Consider the following 16,982-nt stretch of genomic DNA (forward strand, 5'->3'; position numbering starts at 1 on the left):
AATTCATGTTGCCTCTATCTAAACTTGTTAGCATATCAAAATTAACAAACTAACACACTAGAAATAATGTATGGATAACTATTCATTTAAAACTACAGAAGGATATAATAATAGAATAAAACTCAATCTTAAATTGTGTTGAATTTACAGAAAGTACAGGAAGAAATAGTATAAGGAGGAAGAGAAGAAGGTAACAGAAGATTAGAGGGGAAAGAGAGAGCAATTTTTTTCATTCAAAGTATATGGTAGCTTAGTGTACATGTTGTATATATAGTAACTACTTAACCAACTAATGGTGTAATTCAACTAACTAGCGATGTCATCTTAACTAACTACATGAAAATAACTAACTAGTCATTATCTTTAGCTTTAGTATCCTCAACACTCCCCCTCAAGCTAGGTGGTGCAAATATATTTAGCATGCCTAGCTTGGAACAAAGATATTCATGTTGAGCCTTGCTTAGAGCTTTTGTCAGTAGATCAGCCTGCTGTAGATTGGTAGGTATGTACTCAGTTTTGATCATCCCCTTCTGAATTTTTCCCCTTACAAAATGGCCGTCAATTTCAATGTGTTTTGTTCTTTCATGGAAGACTCGATTTGCAGCTATTTGCATAACTACTTTGCTGTCAATATTGACTTGAACTGGTAGACTGAGCTTATACTCCTATTTCCTTGAATAATCCCAAAATCCATATTAGATCAGCAACTATGGATGCTAGACTTCTGTATTCAGCTTCACCTGAACTTCTAAATACTGTATTCTGTTTCTTTGATTTCTAAGAGATCAATGAATCACCGAGTTTAAGTAGGAAACCTATTATAGACTTTCTAGAGTTTGGATATGCTGCCCAGTCAGCATCACAATAAGCTGATATTTGTTCCTTGCTGTTACTTGAGAGCAGAATACCTTGTCCTGGTTGTTTCTTTACATATCTTATTATTCTCATTGCTGCTTCATAGTGAGACTTCTTAGGCTGATGAAGAAATTGACTGAGAGTTTGTGCACTGTAAGCTATATCAGGTCTGGTTATAGTCAAGTAGAGGAGCTTTCCCACAATCCTTTGATATTTTGCTACATCTACTTCAGGATCAGTGATATTCTTGCTTGTTCCATTCACATAGTTATCTACTTCTATAGTGGTTAACTTGAAATTTGTCTCCAATGGTGTAGATATAGGTCTCGCAGCACTCAATCCTGTTTCTGATATTAACTCAAGAACATACTTTCTCTGATGCATTAATATTCCTAAACTTGATCTTGCAAATTCTATACCAAGAAAGAATCTTAGCTTCCTCAAGTCTTTCATCTTGAAATCTTGACTTAGTATTGAATTAGCTGAAGACTGCTACCAGTAATTAAAAGATCATCAACATATACCAAAATTATTGTCAACTCATTTTCAGTTTTCTTCAGAAATAAAAAGTGATCATATTCACTCTGCTTGAATCCAAACTGTAGAATTGCCTCTAGGAGTTTCATGTTTCATTGTCTTGGAGCCTGTTTAAGTCCATACAAGGATTTGAGAAGCCTATATACCTGTCTTTTCTCCCCCTGATTTTTAAATCCTTGGGGCAGTTCCATGCATATTTCATTATATAAGTCACTTTGAAGAAATGCATTGTACATATCCATTTGATGGATGTGCCAGTATCTGATAGAAGCAAGTGCTAGAATAGATCTCACTGTTACCATTTTAACTACTGGGGAGAATGTCTCCTGATAATCAATCCCTTCTTATTGACTGAAACCTTTTGCCACTAGTCTGGCTTCAAATCTCTCAACTTCACCTGTATCCTTGTATTTAATTATAAATACCTACTTGCAGCCTATAGTCTTCTTCCCTTCAGGCAGTGAGACAACTTTCCAGGTATTGTTACTTTCCAAAGCATCTATCTCTGCTTTCATTCCACTTACCCACCAAGGATCAAGAGTTGCTTCATTATAAGATGATGGTTCTACTTCAGTTGAGCTTGCAGTAACAAAATCTTGATAGTTAGGAGAATTTGATCATATTGTATATAGTTAGAGATGCTGTAGGGTGTAGAAGGACTTGTCGTCTTAGTTGTAACAAAATCCTTTAACTAGATAGGTGCAACTTTGGTTCTAGAAGATTTTCTTTACAGTGGTGCTGATATATTAGATAGAGGTTGAGTCCGAGATACAATAGTCATAGGAAGTGAAGGTAAATCTGGTTGATTGACTGATGTAGATGGTGTATGAACTGATGTAGATGGTGTATGAACTGATGTAGATGGTACATGTTTATCATAAGAATAGTGCCTACTGTGTTGTGTGCTCTTAGATGAATCTACCAATGCATCACTAAATACATCAAGAAATGGAGACTGTTGATCCTTCTTGATTATTTGAAAGGGAAATATATTTTCCCTAAATTCAACATCTCTGTTGACAAAGAACAAATTATTAGTAAAGTTATACAGTATATAACCCTTTTGGAAATGAGAGTATCACGTGTGTATAGCATCTAAGGCTCTAGACTTGAGCTTATCAGTTTCTTGTATTACTTTTGCAAAACAAAGACAACCTAATACCCTAAGATGAGTAAGAGAAGGTCTTTTTCCATAAAGCAGTTCATAAGGTGATTTATTATTGAGGACAGTAGTTGGCATCCTATTTATAAGGTAGGCAGCAGCTAAAACACAGTGACCCCAAAAATTTACAGGAATATGACCTTGAAACCTTATGGCTCTACACACTTCAAGAATGTGTTTGTGCTTTCTTTCAGCCACCCCATTCTGTTAAGGTGTGTAGGCACATGAGGTTTGGTGTGAGATACCAAGTGCTTTAAACATTGATTCACAAACTGAGTTAACAAATTCAGTCCCATTGTCTGATCTAATACACTTAACTCTTCTGTTAAATTGTGTACTAATATAGATTAAGAATTGTTTCAATACTACACATATATCAGATTTAAGTTTCAACAAGATCAACCAAGTCATTCTAGTGAAATCATCAACAACTGTTAGAAAGTACTTATTTCCATCATAAGAAGCAATTTTATAAGGACCCCAAACATCAAGATGTATCAAATCAAAATAGGTTGTGCTTTTTATAGAACTAGTAGGAAAAAGTATTCTTGCTAATTTTGCACAAGGACAAACAATACAGTTTTGACAATAGAAGTACAATCATTTAGAGAGGCTGATAACATCCTATTTAACACTTTTGAAGAGGGATGTCCAAACCTGTTATGCCACAAATTAAGCTCAGTAGAATCAATTTTAGCAGCAGTAGAGTTATTTGAAACCAGAGAACAAAATTCTTTATCTTGATTAGCTCTTGAAGAGACTGGAGGTAGTAAGTATAAGTCATCTTTATATCTACCAATCGCTTTCACCTTCCCATTGTAAAGATCCTGAAATAAATAGAAGTCAGGATAAAATGCAACTAAACAATGTAAAGCCTTGGTTACCTGTGAGACTGAAAGAAGATTAAACTTGAACTTTGGAATATGTAGAACATTGTAAATAGTATGACCTTCCATAAGAATGCTTGATCCAATTTGGGTTACGAAAGCAATATCACCAGTAGGTAAGAGCATCTTTCTAGAGTTACTTGGTTCTAGAGTTATAGAATTTTTAAGCAAAGCAGGATCAACCACCATATGATTGGTGGCTCCTGTATCAATAATCCATTCATTTTTGGAATTAATGGTAACAAATGCAGTATTAATACCTGCAGAATTTGCCATAGAAGAGACCTGAGCACCATTCAACATATGCAGGATTTGGTTATACTATTCCTTTGTAAAGGTGCAAGGTGCTGACAATTGATTTTCTTGATTGAAAGATTGTGGTTGTTGAGGGACTTCTTGTGAACTTCCAGCTTTGGTTTCAACCTTAACATGATGAGCATTAGCAGTAGATACTCCCCCTTTCTTCTTGAACTTGTCAGATGGGTAGCCTATGACCTTATAACAATGATCTTTGGTATGATTCCTCAATTTGTAGATTTCACAGTATAGATTGTTGTTCTTTTTGAACCTGTTAAAGCTATGTGAACCACTTACATTTTCAGCCCTAGAACTATACACGATAGTAGTTTCAAAGTTTCCTCTAATAAACATAGGTGGTGCACCTAATATACTATTTGATATAGATGTAGACATTGCCTTTTGACTTTCATCACTTATCAGCATAGAGTAAGCTTGATTAACAGGTTGAAGCGGGATCATAAGCAGGATTTGACTTTTTGCTTGAATATAAAAATTATTTAAACCCATGAGGAATTGATACAGTTTTTGTTTTTGCAAATGAACCAGAAAATCTCTTGATCTCTCACAATTGCAACTAGGCATAGGCATAAGTGTTTCAAATTCATCCCACAGTTCTTTCAACTTGGTAAAATAGACAGTGATTGTTGAGGTACCTTGGGTGAGAGTAGCAATTTCCCTGTGAAGATTGAATGAACGAGAACCCTCAACTTTGTCAAATCTTTCCTTGAGATCAGTCCATACAACATGAGCATCTGTAGCATAGGCTATACTACTGATCAAGCTTTGTGATACTGAGTTCATCAACCCTGAGAGAACAACTGCATTACACCTCTCCCATTGAGATCCAAATTTTTCATGAAACTTCTCTTTTCTCTAAAATCCATCAACCATACCAAACTTATTCCTACCAAGAAGAGCAATTCTCATTGAACGACTCTATAGAGAATAGTTATCTGTGACTGTCAATTGAATTAAGATCAGAGAAATGCCACTTGTATCAGCATTGGCAAGATACATGGGATGTGTTACTTCAATCAAAACACCTTGTCCAAAACTATCATCAATATTTGATGGTTGTGTAGCCATTGTGAAGCTTCAAGATTTGTAAAATTGCAGAGTTTTCTTGACTGTAATTCCAACTCAATTGAGTCTGGATTCAGCAGAGAAATAGAAAGAAGAAAGAAATACCTAGATTCTGTAAGTAAGCTGACAAATTCGAGCGTCTATGGATTTGATACCATGTCGAATTTACAGAAAGTACAGAAAAAAATAGTATAAGGAGGAAGAAAACAAGGTAACAGAATATTAGAGGGGAGAGAGATAGCAATTTTTCTCATTCAAAGTATATGGTAGATTAGTGTACATGTTGTATATATAGTAAATACTTAATCAACTAATGATGTAATTTAACTAACTAGTGATGTCATCTTAACTAACTGCATGAAAATAACTAACTAGTCATTATCTTTAGCTTTAGTATCCTCAACAAATTGAATTGAGAAACATCACTTTTTTTAAAATGGATAATAGAAGAATTTAGGGACAAATGAATTGAATTTAATGAAGAAACTAAAACTCTCTCGTGTTTAATGACTCCTCTTGATTATTGAATTACTCATTTGAATAGTAGTATAATCATGAAATCTAGTAAAAAAGATTAAAATATAATTAAAGGTAAATTTATCACTTGTCAAGGAGACTAATATTTGTCTTGGTGATGGCTGTTTTGACGCGACATATTCAAGGACAGATGCCTTGGTATATGTTATTTGCGGATGATGTGTTACTGATTGATGAGACTCGAGGAGGAGTTAATGATAAGTTGGAGATTTAGAGATAGACGCTTGAGTCTAAAGGATTTCGGTTGAGCAGAACCAAGACAGAGTACCTGGAGTGTAAGTTTAGTGAGGTGTCGCAGGAGGATGGAATGGTGGTGAAGCTGGACTCGAAGGTCATTCAGAAGAGGGAGAGTGTCAAGTATCTGGGGATTCAGGGCAATGGCGAGATTGAAAAGGATGTCACGCATCGTATTGGAGCAGGATGGTTGAAATGGAGGCTTACTTCGGGAGTCTTATGTGATAAGAAGGTGCACCGAAAGCTTAAAGGTAAGTTCTACAGAGTGGCAGTCCGACCAGCTATGTTGTATGGAGCGGAATATTGGCCAGTTAAGAACTCCAACATCTAAAAGTTGAAGGTGGCGGAGATGCGAATATTGCGATGGATGTGTGGACATACCAGGAAAGATAGGGTGAGGAATGATATTATTTGGGAGAAGGTGGGAGTCACTTCTGTAGATGATAAGATGCGAGAAGTGAAGTTATGTTGGTTCGGGCACGTGATGAGGAGGGGCTCGGACACTCCAGTGCGGAGGTATGAGACACTAGGTATGGATGATTTTAGGCGGGGTAATGATTAGGCTTGATATGGAGCAGCTAAAACTTACGGTGGACATGACCCTTGATAGGAAGGTGTGGAGAACGCGGACTAGGGTAGAGGGTTAGGTGGTGGGAGTGCGTCAGTAACAATAAGGGAGCGCTCTTTTGTGTCTGTCATTTTTTTATGCGTGATGCTGTGTGATGTCTATGATTTAGGTTAGATAGTTCTTATTTTTATCTTGTGGTGGTAGTATTATCTTTTTGCTAGCGGTGTTAATTTATTTTACACTTATCTTTTGTGTTTGTTATACTGTTATCGGTTCTAAGCCGGGGGTTTATCGAAAACAACTTTTCTACTTCACCTGAGGTACTGGTATGGTCTGCGTACACTCTACCCTCCCCATACCCCACTATATGGGAATACACTAGGTATGTTGTTGTTGTTGTCGTCAAGGAGACTAATAGTGCATAGAACTATATATAAACCCTGACAAGTGAAAATACACACAAAAAAATATTCTATCTATGAAAATAATTTTCAATGAATTTAATCCAATTGAACCCAACGTTTTTCTATAAGGTAGTTGTTTAAACTATATACAAATATTTCCTGGAAATTTTTTCTTATTTACATACTGAAAAACATTTTCCTTGACACAAGACAAACCCTAAAAGCTTGTTTGTTTTGAAGGATAATGGATAACTAATTTCATTACTTTTAGGATGACTTTATTCCATATATGATTGGAATAAAATTACAGGTTAACATATCTCGAGATGATAGGATTATTTTTGTCACATATTAAGAATGAAATAACAGTCATAGATAACAATGTTGGAATAACTTGTCCCATATTAAGATTAAAATTACAGTCATAGATAACAATCTCGGAATAACTTGTTTCCCAATCAATGAGTCCTAAATTAAAAAGAGGCAAAATACATAAACAAGCCTCTGAACTTGTTGACTTTTTTCGTATTGGAACCTTAATTAGGCCATGTACCTATTGAACCCTTTCATCGTTCACAAACTGTGTCAATTAAACACAAACATCTGGCGTGACTTTTTTTAAAGGTTGTATTTTTTAAGTATTGAGCGCGTGAGATCAGTCGCCTCCTACGTGTAAATTATAACCAATTACAACCGCTTATATTATACACCTCACCTTATTTAGCATTAATACACAAAATAAATAATTTTCACTTTATTTTTCTCCAAAAAATGTCTGACCCTTTCATACCCACCCCCAAATCCCTCTTAACAAAAATCTTAATTGTGCGATTTCACTTCCGTCTAAGCTACTAGTTTATGCTTCTTACGTTGTAAATTCAAAAATGTTGTAGTGTTTTTGAGTGATTAGTTATAGGTCGACATTGATTTCAATATTTTTTGAAGGATCGCGATGGATTTGGAGTTAAATCTCAAGAATTGTTGCTGATTTGAGGTTCAATCACACTTAAGTATGTTTAAAATGTCAACAATATTACTATTTTATCATGTTTTGCTGTTGTAAATATATTCTTAGTGCCTTCTTAGTATTATATTAGTAATGGTAGTTTGAAAATTTCTAAAAAAAGCTTTTTTTAGGATTTTTACTGTTCATAACATACCAGGTATTTTTGGGACTTTATTTCAGAAAATCTAATGGATAATATCATTATTATAACTCGTTTTCATCATGGTGGAAAGTTTGTTTCTGAAGAATTGAGTCCAAGTTATATAGGAAAAAGTGAAGTGAAATATGTAAGTATCAACAAAGACCACTTCTCTTTATTGAGTTGCTTTATTATACAAAAAAAAATTTGGGCATATGACTGTTGATGGGTTCTACTTTAAAGACCCTAAAAAGAATACCTTTATAAGAGTAGAAAATGAATTCAGTTTACTAAGGTTTATTCAAGGCCTAAAAGATAGGGACTTTTTAGACTTGTATGTGAGTCATGTTGTGGATGAGCTAGAAGTGGTGGAAGATGGGTCCCATCCGCTTATCTTTATGGGCCAGTAGTTGATGAAAGTAGTCATGTGATTGATGAAAATAGTAATGTGGGTAAGAACAGCTCTACATTTCATGATCTTAATATTGAAGGGTTACATGAGGGACTTACCCAAACTGATAACATAGATATAGAGGTTGGTGTAGATAATCTCTCAGATCTAGAAGGGGTTGAAATAGATTTGGCTAGCAGTGTTGACTCCCAAGAGTCTAATATTCCAGAAGATGATGATTTTGAGGTTGATGAAGAGTTAAGATCTCTTAAAAATAAAAGGAGAAACTCAGTGAAAATAAAGAAACCTGTCCAAAATAAGGAAATAAAACTTGGAGCAGCAGGTATAGGGGATTTGAAGATATTGAAAGAAATAAGTTTGCTAGATACAGTGAAAGATAGGGGGAGATGGGGAGTATATAGATAACTCAGATTTTGATAGTGATGACAGTAGGGATGAATTAGATTCTAAAGTTGTGAGTGGTGTTGATTTACCAACAAGAAGGAAAAGTAAAAAGGTAAGATTTGATCTTGATTGTGTTGTGTCTATATTTGAGCTTAGTATGGTATTTGAAAATGCTAAGAAATTTAGAAAGGTTGTGACAGAGCATGATATTGAATATAAAGTTAGAATTAATTTTAAGCCTAAGGAGAAACATAGAGTTAGAGTTAGGTTTGAGGTCTAGAAATGTAAATGGTTGTTATTTGCTAGCATAGATAAGCATTTTGGTGACTTTGTTGTCAAGAACTACTATCTTGTACATGTATGCACTATTATAATAAAAAATAAGTTGTGCACATTTAATTTTATTACAAATAAATTTAAGGGTGAAATAACTTGTCAACCCTATATAAAATTATGGAAAATTCAGGAATTAGTGAGAAAAAAATTAGGTTTGTATGAGAAAAAAACTGTTTGTTCTAGGACAAAGCATAGAGTCATTAAGGACTTCTTAGGTGATTGGAAGATGGATTTGCAAGATTGTGTGGCTATGCAGACATGATCAAACATCTAATCCTGACAGTTCTTATTAGGTGCGACAGATAGAGAGTCTTAACAAGAAAAAAGTTTATTTGCTTACTTCTATGTGTAATTTGATACATTAAAGCGAGGCTGACTGACATGGTGCAGAAAAATTATTGGTTTAGATGACTATTTTCTGAAAGGTGCTTGTAGGGGTGAGTTGTTAGTTGTAGTTGGGAGAAATGGAAATAACTAAATGTTCTCAATAGCCTGCGCAGTGGTTGATCAAGAGACAAAACATAGCTGGAGTTTCTTCATTAACTACTTAATTCAAGATTTGAACTTAGGCACTGGACATGGACTGACTGTCATGTCAGATATACAAAAGGTTAGTCTTATTCTTAAACTTTAGTTTTGATCTCTTATTTTTCTATTGTAAAGTTCATGTTCATATATTTTTTATTTTAATTTTGATTTTGATTTGTATGTTTAAGTAGGGTCTTATGCCAACTATACTTGAGTTGCTATCAGATTCTGATTTTGATTTGTAAGGAGAAGAAAAAAGAAAATAATTTTGGAGATGTGCTAAAGCCAATTTTGAAGTGAAGTTTCAAGATGAGATGGACAAACTCAGTGAACTTGGTAAGGATATCTATGAGGACTTGTGAGGACTTATTACATTATGATAAAACATCATGGTGTAAGTTATGTTTTAGGGAGCATTCTAAATGTAACATTGTTGAAAATAATATGTCTGAGATATTTAATTCATAAATTTTTGCTGCTAGACATAAATCTATGATCACTATGTTAGAGGAGATTGAACACAAGATAATGAATAGGAATATTGAAATGAGGAAGTTTGCTGATACCTAGATTTCAGATATCTCACCCATGACTTTGCTAGTACTTGAAGAGAAAAAAGACATGGCTAGAAATTGCATCGTTATATTCAATGGTAAGATAGAGTATGAAATTTTAGATGGCCCTTATAAGTATATAGTTGATATTAGGGCAAGGACTTGCACTTGTAGAAGCTGAAAGTTAAGAGGCATACCATGTCAATATAGTGTATTGGCTTATCAGTATAAAGGTATAGAGACTGAAGTTTATGCAGAAGAGTGGCATAAGAAAGATACATTTTTAAAGGTATATGACTACCTTCTTAATTCAATACCTAATATGAAAGTGTGGCCTAACACAAGTGGTGTAGTGATTGAGCCTTTTGAACCTAAATCATTGTCTGACAGACCAACAGACCAACGCAGTGTAGAAGAAAAGAAGGATTAGCCTAAGAAGAAGTATGAAAAGTTATTCAGGAAAAGACTAAAAATTACTTGCTCTAAGTATCATCAAGTTGGCCATAGCAGAACAGTTTGTAAAACTCAGATAATGCACTCTTCTCTTTTTAATTCAATAATTATACTATGGTATTAAACTATATTTATACTATACATTTAATAAACTTTATTATTAGGTTGGATGGGTCAACCTGGAAGCTTTAGCCAGGCAACAAGTTCTAGTAGGCCACCAACCTATAGACAACTGTCAACCTCTAGCCAACCACCAAGCTTCAACTAACCACAAATGTTTAGCCAGTAAGGCAGCTCTATGTGTGTTGATACTTCAGCAATCATAAGAGTGTAATCAGTTGGAAGAGGTAGAAGTAAAGGAACTGATAGAGGCTAGAGCACTGAAAGAGGCTGAGGTGCAGGTAGAGAAAAAGGAGTTATATCTAATCAGTAACCTAGAAAAAAAGGACCATTGAAGCATCAACATCAACAGTAGAAAAAAAGAGGTCTAAAACTGTAGAATTTGCCATCTACATTGATCAAATGAGTGACAGTCAAACTTTAAATGTAAGTATAAATTACAAATTCATGTATTTTTTATTGTTTTTTAACAAATCTCATTTTACTTCATTTAATGCAGCCTAAAATTAGAGGTGAAAGAGTTGTCACTCCAGGTGTTTACAAAGATGCAGCCCAAACAAATATTGATATTGATTATAAGCCTCGAGAAATGAAGTGGAAGGAAAAGAATGCTATCACAACTACACAATTGCAGAGTATAAGTCAGTCAAGGAGAAGCAAACTTGAAAGTTCCAGTGCACGAGGAGGCATATGAGCTTGTTGAATTAAATTGTGTTTTAAGTACTATGTATATTTTGGAGAATAGTTGTGTGGCTGCTTTATTATTTTGTTGGAGTATTTAAATATTCTAAACTATTTTTGGTGATCTAGTTTAAGTATTTTTTTTATGAATACTTAAGTATGGTTGGAGTTCATTTGAGCAGTTGAATGGTAGATTATTTTGTGTGAAAAGTGTTGATCAATTGCACTTGTGTTCGTGTGCTTTACATTATTATTGAATGGTACTTCATGTTGTGTAAATCATTTCACAGTAAATTTGCCTTTTAAATCATTAGTTATTATTTTGTGAATCATTCGAATGAAACATTTAAACACTAAAAAAAACAAAGCAGAGTAACCTAACCAAATCAATTACAACAGGAAATCTAAACTAGAATAGAGTAGAGTAGCATTATACAACTTGTATTCATTCTTTCGTACGCAATTTAAGTCTCAAAACAAATCAACTACAACAGAAAAGCCAAATCGAAACAATCCCATACAAGTAACCTAATCCACAATTAGACAAACTTTAAGCAAAATCAAAATAGTTCCATATACAAGTAACCTAATTCAAAATTAGCCAAAATTTAACTTCTCTTGGATAAATTTTATGTAGCCAAAATCACAATGGTAACAATGCATATTACTGTTAATTTTCTTGATCGATTCCTCTCTTCTACAAATGATTTGACCTTTTTCAATAAGCCCTACATCACCCTCTTTGCTTGGGAAGGCATTTCATCATCATACCAATCGAAGTAATTGCATTCACTTCTCGCCTACAAGTTTAAATAAAAAATTAAATTTAAAATTATTGTCATTCGATGGAAATGTAAAATGAACACCTTTGAAGTTTTGCATCAAAAGAATCTATGTTCAGTATTGAGTTGTGTTCATGAAGTTTTAATTTAAGCTTCGACCCCACATAGACATACCCCTTTTGCAATTAAATAAGATGAAAACAATGAGAAAGATGAATTAGACATTGCTATTAAAAATGACAAAGAGGAAGAAATTAAGAAGAGAATGAGAATTGAAGAGGAGGAGGAGAAAAAATCTGATGACCTCCAATAAAAAATGATGGATATGAAGAAAAGAGGAAAAAAATTAGGATAAGGAGGAAAGAAATTAGGTCTAAATAGAAAAGGAGGAAAGAATACCATTGGGGAGTGTCACATAAGCTGCTTCCTATGCGATTTCACGTGCTTCACAAACGTGAGAACACGCAAAGAGACACGTCGGATGTTTGTGCTTAATTGACACAATTTGTGAACGATGAAAGAGTTCAATAGGTACATGGCCTAATTGAAGTGTCAATATGAAAAAAGTCAATACGTTTAGGGGCCTGTTTATGTATTTTGCCTTAAAAAGAAGTGCTCAATTCGAATCGGGTCATATGTAAAAATATCACTTCATAAAATACAACAGTCCTAGAATAATTAATTCCAGAATAACATATTTTCAAATAAGGCTAAATTAAAAAGAAGTATTCAATTTAGATCGGGCTAGATTTACAAATATCACTTCATAAATACAATCCATCTACTTCCCTCTACACATCTACATAAAAAAGAAATTCTCATACAAATACACAACAATTAGGGCTTTCTTTTGTCTCTACCTCTCGTAATTTATCTCAACGCACAAATTTCTTCTTTCTTTGTGGCATTTCATCAAGTACCATGGAGATGTTGGTGACAGGTTTAGTAATTTCAGGGGGACATTTTTTGATTTGCCTCTTTTGAAAGAGCTCTCTGTGGCATTTTCTGAGTTGTCTTTATTGGAAGAGCTCTTTAGGGCATTTCATGATTTGTCTTTCTTGAAAGAGTCCCTAGGACATTTCTTGATTTGTCTTTCTTATGTTCTTCAAAATTCTTGTTCTTATTGGCATTCTTTTTATCTTTTTATTGTGATTCGAGCATATTAATCATCTGCTGTAAAATTAAATATAAAAATCTAGATCAATCGATTATTTAAATTCAGAATTCCGAGCATAAGAAAGATCTTTCCTTTATACTAATAATTTCAAAACTGAACCAAATAAAATTATTGCAATTTAAACCAGGAAATACTTTGATATATACATATACATATACATATATATACATGTGAGCACTTGCAATAAATCATTGTATTTAAATGGGCATACACCAACTACATATCTAGTGTAACCCACAGGTAAGATTTGAAAAGACAAAGATGTACTATAACCTTAACACTACTTTTCTGGGATGGAGAACTTATTTTTGATAAATCCTCGTAACCCATAACGTTTATCAATCTACTTCTACAGGTACAAGCAGAGGAGTTAGTAGACAAAGATATCAGAACATGAATATGAATAAGATATTTGAGAAACGATTTATACCAAAAACACAAAAAGACCTAGACATTAAAGTTCCAGAGCTAGAAGGAGACGATGGGATCTATAATAGATCTATTTCATAAGTTAGTTATCCACATAGATCCGCACCCCCCTACAAATGGTATCAGAGCACGGTTATTTAAAAAATACAGCAGTAGTATATATGTTTGAATTTAAATTGGATTGAATCAATTATGAGAAGACCATTTAAAAACAGAGAAGCTTTTAGAAAAATTAAAGAATCTTTAATTAATAATTATTCAGAATATATAAGTCTAAATAAAACAAAAGAAAACCTACAAAGATTAGCCTACCTAATTACCTTAATATCTAGTATTGAAGCAAAATTAATAATCCATTTAAAATCTAGAAGAATGAGACACATACCACCTAATTATGATAAAATTATATTTAGATATCCACCAAGATATTATAAATATGGTTTAAATGAATAAAGTACAAAAATACAAAGAATTAAACAAATTATTTCTGAAAAACGTAAAGAATTAAAAATAAGAATAGAAAGACTACATTATAATATATTTGCCGGAGTTAGTGAAAACTCAATAAATACACAAAAAGATGAAATATCAAAATTAGAATCACAAATAGATAGTTTAGAATAAATATATCAACGTGAACTATTCACAATAAAATGAACAAAGAAGAATTTATAATAGATGAAAAAATATATGAAAATCACGAAGGATCAAAAATAAAAATAGTATTTTCTAATCTAGGAAGAAGATATAAGAAAATAGGTGAACATTTATATCTAATGTTAGAAAAAGAAGAATTAAAATTAGAAGACAAATTGACAGTTATGGTAAGAATAGAAAGAGAAAATGAAGAAATAGATTGGAAAAAGGAAATAGAAAAAATAAAACAACAAACTACAGAAGAAATATGAAAAATAGAAGAAACTAAAAATAGTAGGATTGCTGAATTAGAAAAAGAACTACAAATGTTAAAAGATTTGTACGAACAAAGACAAAAAGAAAAGGAAGAAAAAGATAAAGAACAAAAATTACTAAACGAGATAAATCAATTTAAAGAAAAATTAGAAATAAATAATATAGATGTTGAAGAGACAGATAATTATGATTCAGAAGATAGTGAAACATATACAGAAATATTAACAAATACAAAAAATTTAGAAATCAACAAAAAATAAGAAGTAATTAATGAAGAAAACTTAGAAAATATCAACACAGAAATAAATACTCTTGATAAAAAAGAAGATGAAAATATAATACCTAGAACATCAGAAATAAGAAAACCTACATATTATAAGAATAAGTTTAAAAAATATAATGAATATGACAAATGGACACCAAACCAAATAGTTAATAAAAATTATAACTTTTTAGACCTAGACTGTGTAATAGATACAAAAAAAACAATACAATTATGGATAGGATATATGACAAAATAATTATTAGATAATAATATAAACATAACAGATGCACCAGAATATATAGAAAGAACACTAATAGGAACAATGAAATTATGGTTTTCAAATTTAACTGAAAATAGCAAGAAGGTATTAAGAACTAATAAACTCATAGAAGGAACATCATCAACAACAACTAAACTAACACCTATAGAATTATTAAAAAAATATGAAACAGCTATAAAAGATGAATTTGGTAGTATGACAACAATAGAAGAAGAACAAGATGAAGAAAAACATACAAATGGAAATTTAATGTTAAGATTAGTAATATGCAATATGTGTTATATAGATGAATATACTTGCGCATTTAAAGAATATTATTATAAAGGAGCATATAATATAGAAGAAAGTAAAGAAATAAGAAAATTATATTTTAATAAATTACCCGAATCATTTAGTTCAAAAATAATAAAGAGTTGGGAAGAAGCAAAAATAGTAGATACTTTAGGAGCAAGAATAAAATTTTTACAACAATGGTATAGAAACTTATGTGAAAAATATAGAGAAGAATTAAAAATGAAAAAAACATTGATAAGAAATTTAGCATGTTGCAAAAATAAAATAGCACCCCAATTTGGATGTGAAGAAAGATATTATAAGAAAAGAAAAAGACATAAGAAATATAAGAAATATAAAAAATCAAAATATAAATACAAGAAACCGAGAAAAAGATATTATGTAAAAAATTATAAATACAAAAGAACATATAGAAAAAAAGAAATCTATAAAAGAATGTACTTGTTATAATTGTGGAAAATTAGGACATTTAGCTAGAGATTGTAAATTACCTAAAAATCCAAAAAATAAACAAATATCAGAAATAAAAATAGATAATACAGAATATATGCAGATAGATTATATAGATTATGAATTAGAAAGTGAGGATAGTATATATGAAATTTCGGAAAATGAAACATATAATGAAATAGATAGTGAAGTAGATGAATCAAATGACTGAAGAAGATATAAAAATAATAACAAAGGAAGAATATTTAAATGATGAAGGAACAGAACAAAAAATAATATTTGACAGTAACATATTTGATGAAATAAAAGGAAAAGAATTAGACTTAAGTGTAGAAAAAATATTTAAAATACCAACAATAAAAAATATATTTACTAGGAAAAAAGACGAATATTATGTAGTATGCCAAAAGGAACATGTAATAGACTGTAGATATGCAAAAGGTAAAGCTAGTATACCACTAGTAACAAAAAGAATAATTAATAAAGAGATAAACGATATAAAGAGTAGAGGAGACCCAATAAAATATGTACATCTTGGAGGTACAGAGATATTAATAAAAGAATGTTTTAGAGAAGGAATAGATACACCAATAGAATTATATTTAGCAGATGATAGAATTATAAAACCTATAGAAAAAAGCATAATAACTGTCGTAAAAGGAAATCTAATATACCAAAAATTTAAATTTATAATAAGTGCAAATTATTCAGTAGCGGTAACAGATAAAAATATAGATAAATCATTAGTATTATATTGAAAAATATCAGGAATAGAATTAACCTCAGGAAGTAAAATATTTACAGCAAGATGCAAAAATTTATATGTATTAACAACAAAACATAAAATAACAGGAAAAAATAAGATTAACAAAATACGAATAAAAAGTCCATTCGAACAAATTGTAAAAACAATAGATTATAATGATTATAGCTATAGAGATATAGATATAGAAGAAAATTTAGAAATAGTAAATGATCGAATAAGTACAACAAAAAGAATAGCTGATGAAAAACCAGAATCATCAAGCTCATAAAAAAGAACAAGTTATGAAATAAATTCAACAAGTAATTTAAACCAATATAACATAACAGGAAAAATAAATGAAAAATAATATTTAATACTCTTAAATACAGGACAAGAAGAAAATTATATAGCAAAATATCTAGTAAAAAATGAAGAAATAAAAACTGATAATGATATGTGCCCAGATCT

At 31.8% G+C, this 16,982-nt stretch overlaps 1 protein-coding gene across 1 annotated transcript; it reads right to left on the reverse strand.

Moving 5' to 3' along the window:
- Positions 1-777: 777 nt before the first annotated feature.
- LOC124898427 lies at positions 778-3,744 on the reverse strand. Its single transcript, XM_047412075.1, has 6 exons — positions 3,439-3,744; positions 3,212-3,381; positions 2,124-2,405; positions 1,822-1,971; positions 1,539-1,653; positions 778-1,344 (listed from the first exon to the last, which is right to left on the reverse strand). Exons 1-6 carry the CDS (start codon positions 3,742-3,744, stop codon positions 778-780), a joined length of 1,590 nt encoding a protein of 529 aa, XP_047268031.1.
- Between the last annotated feature and the right edge of the window lie 13,238 nt (positions 3,745-16,982).

This window comes from Capsicum annuum, chromosome 5 (genome assembly GCF_002878395.1).
Source record: "Capsicum annuum cultivar UCD-10X-F1 chromosome 5, UCD10Xv1.1, whole genome shotgun sequence".
Taxonomy (NCBI): domain Eukaryota; kingdom Viridiplantae; phylum Streptophyta; class Magnoliopsida; order Solanales; family Solanaceae; genus Capsicum; species Capsicum annuum.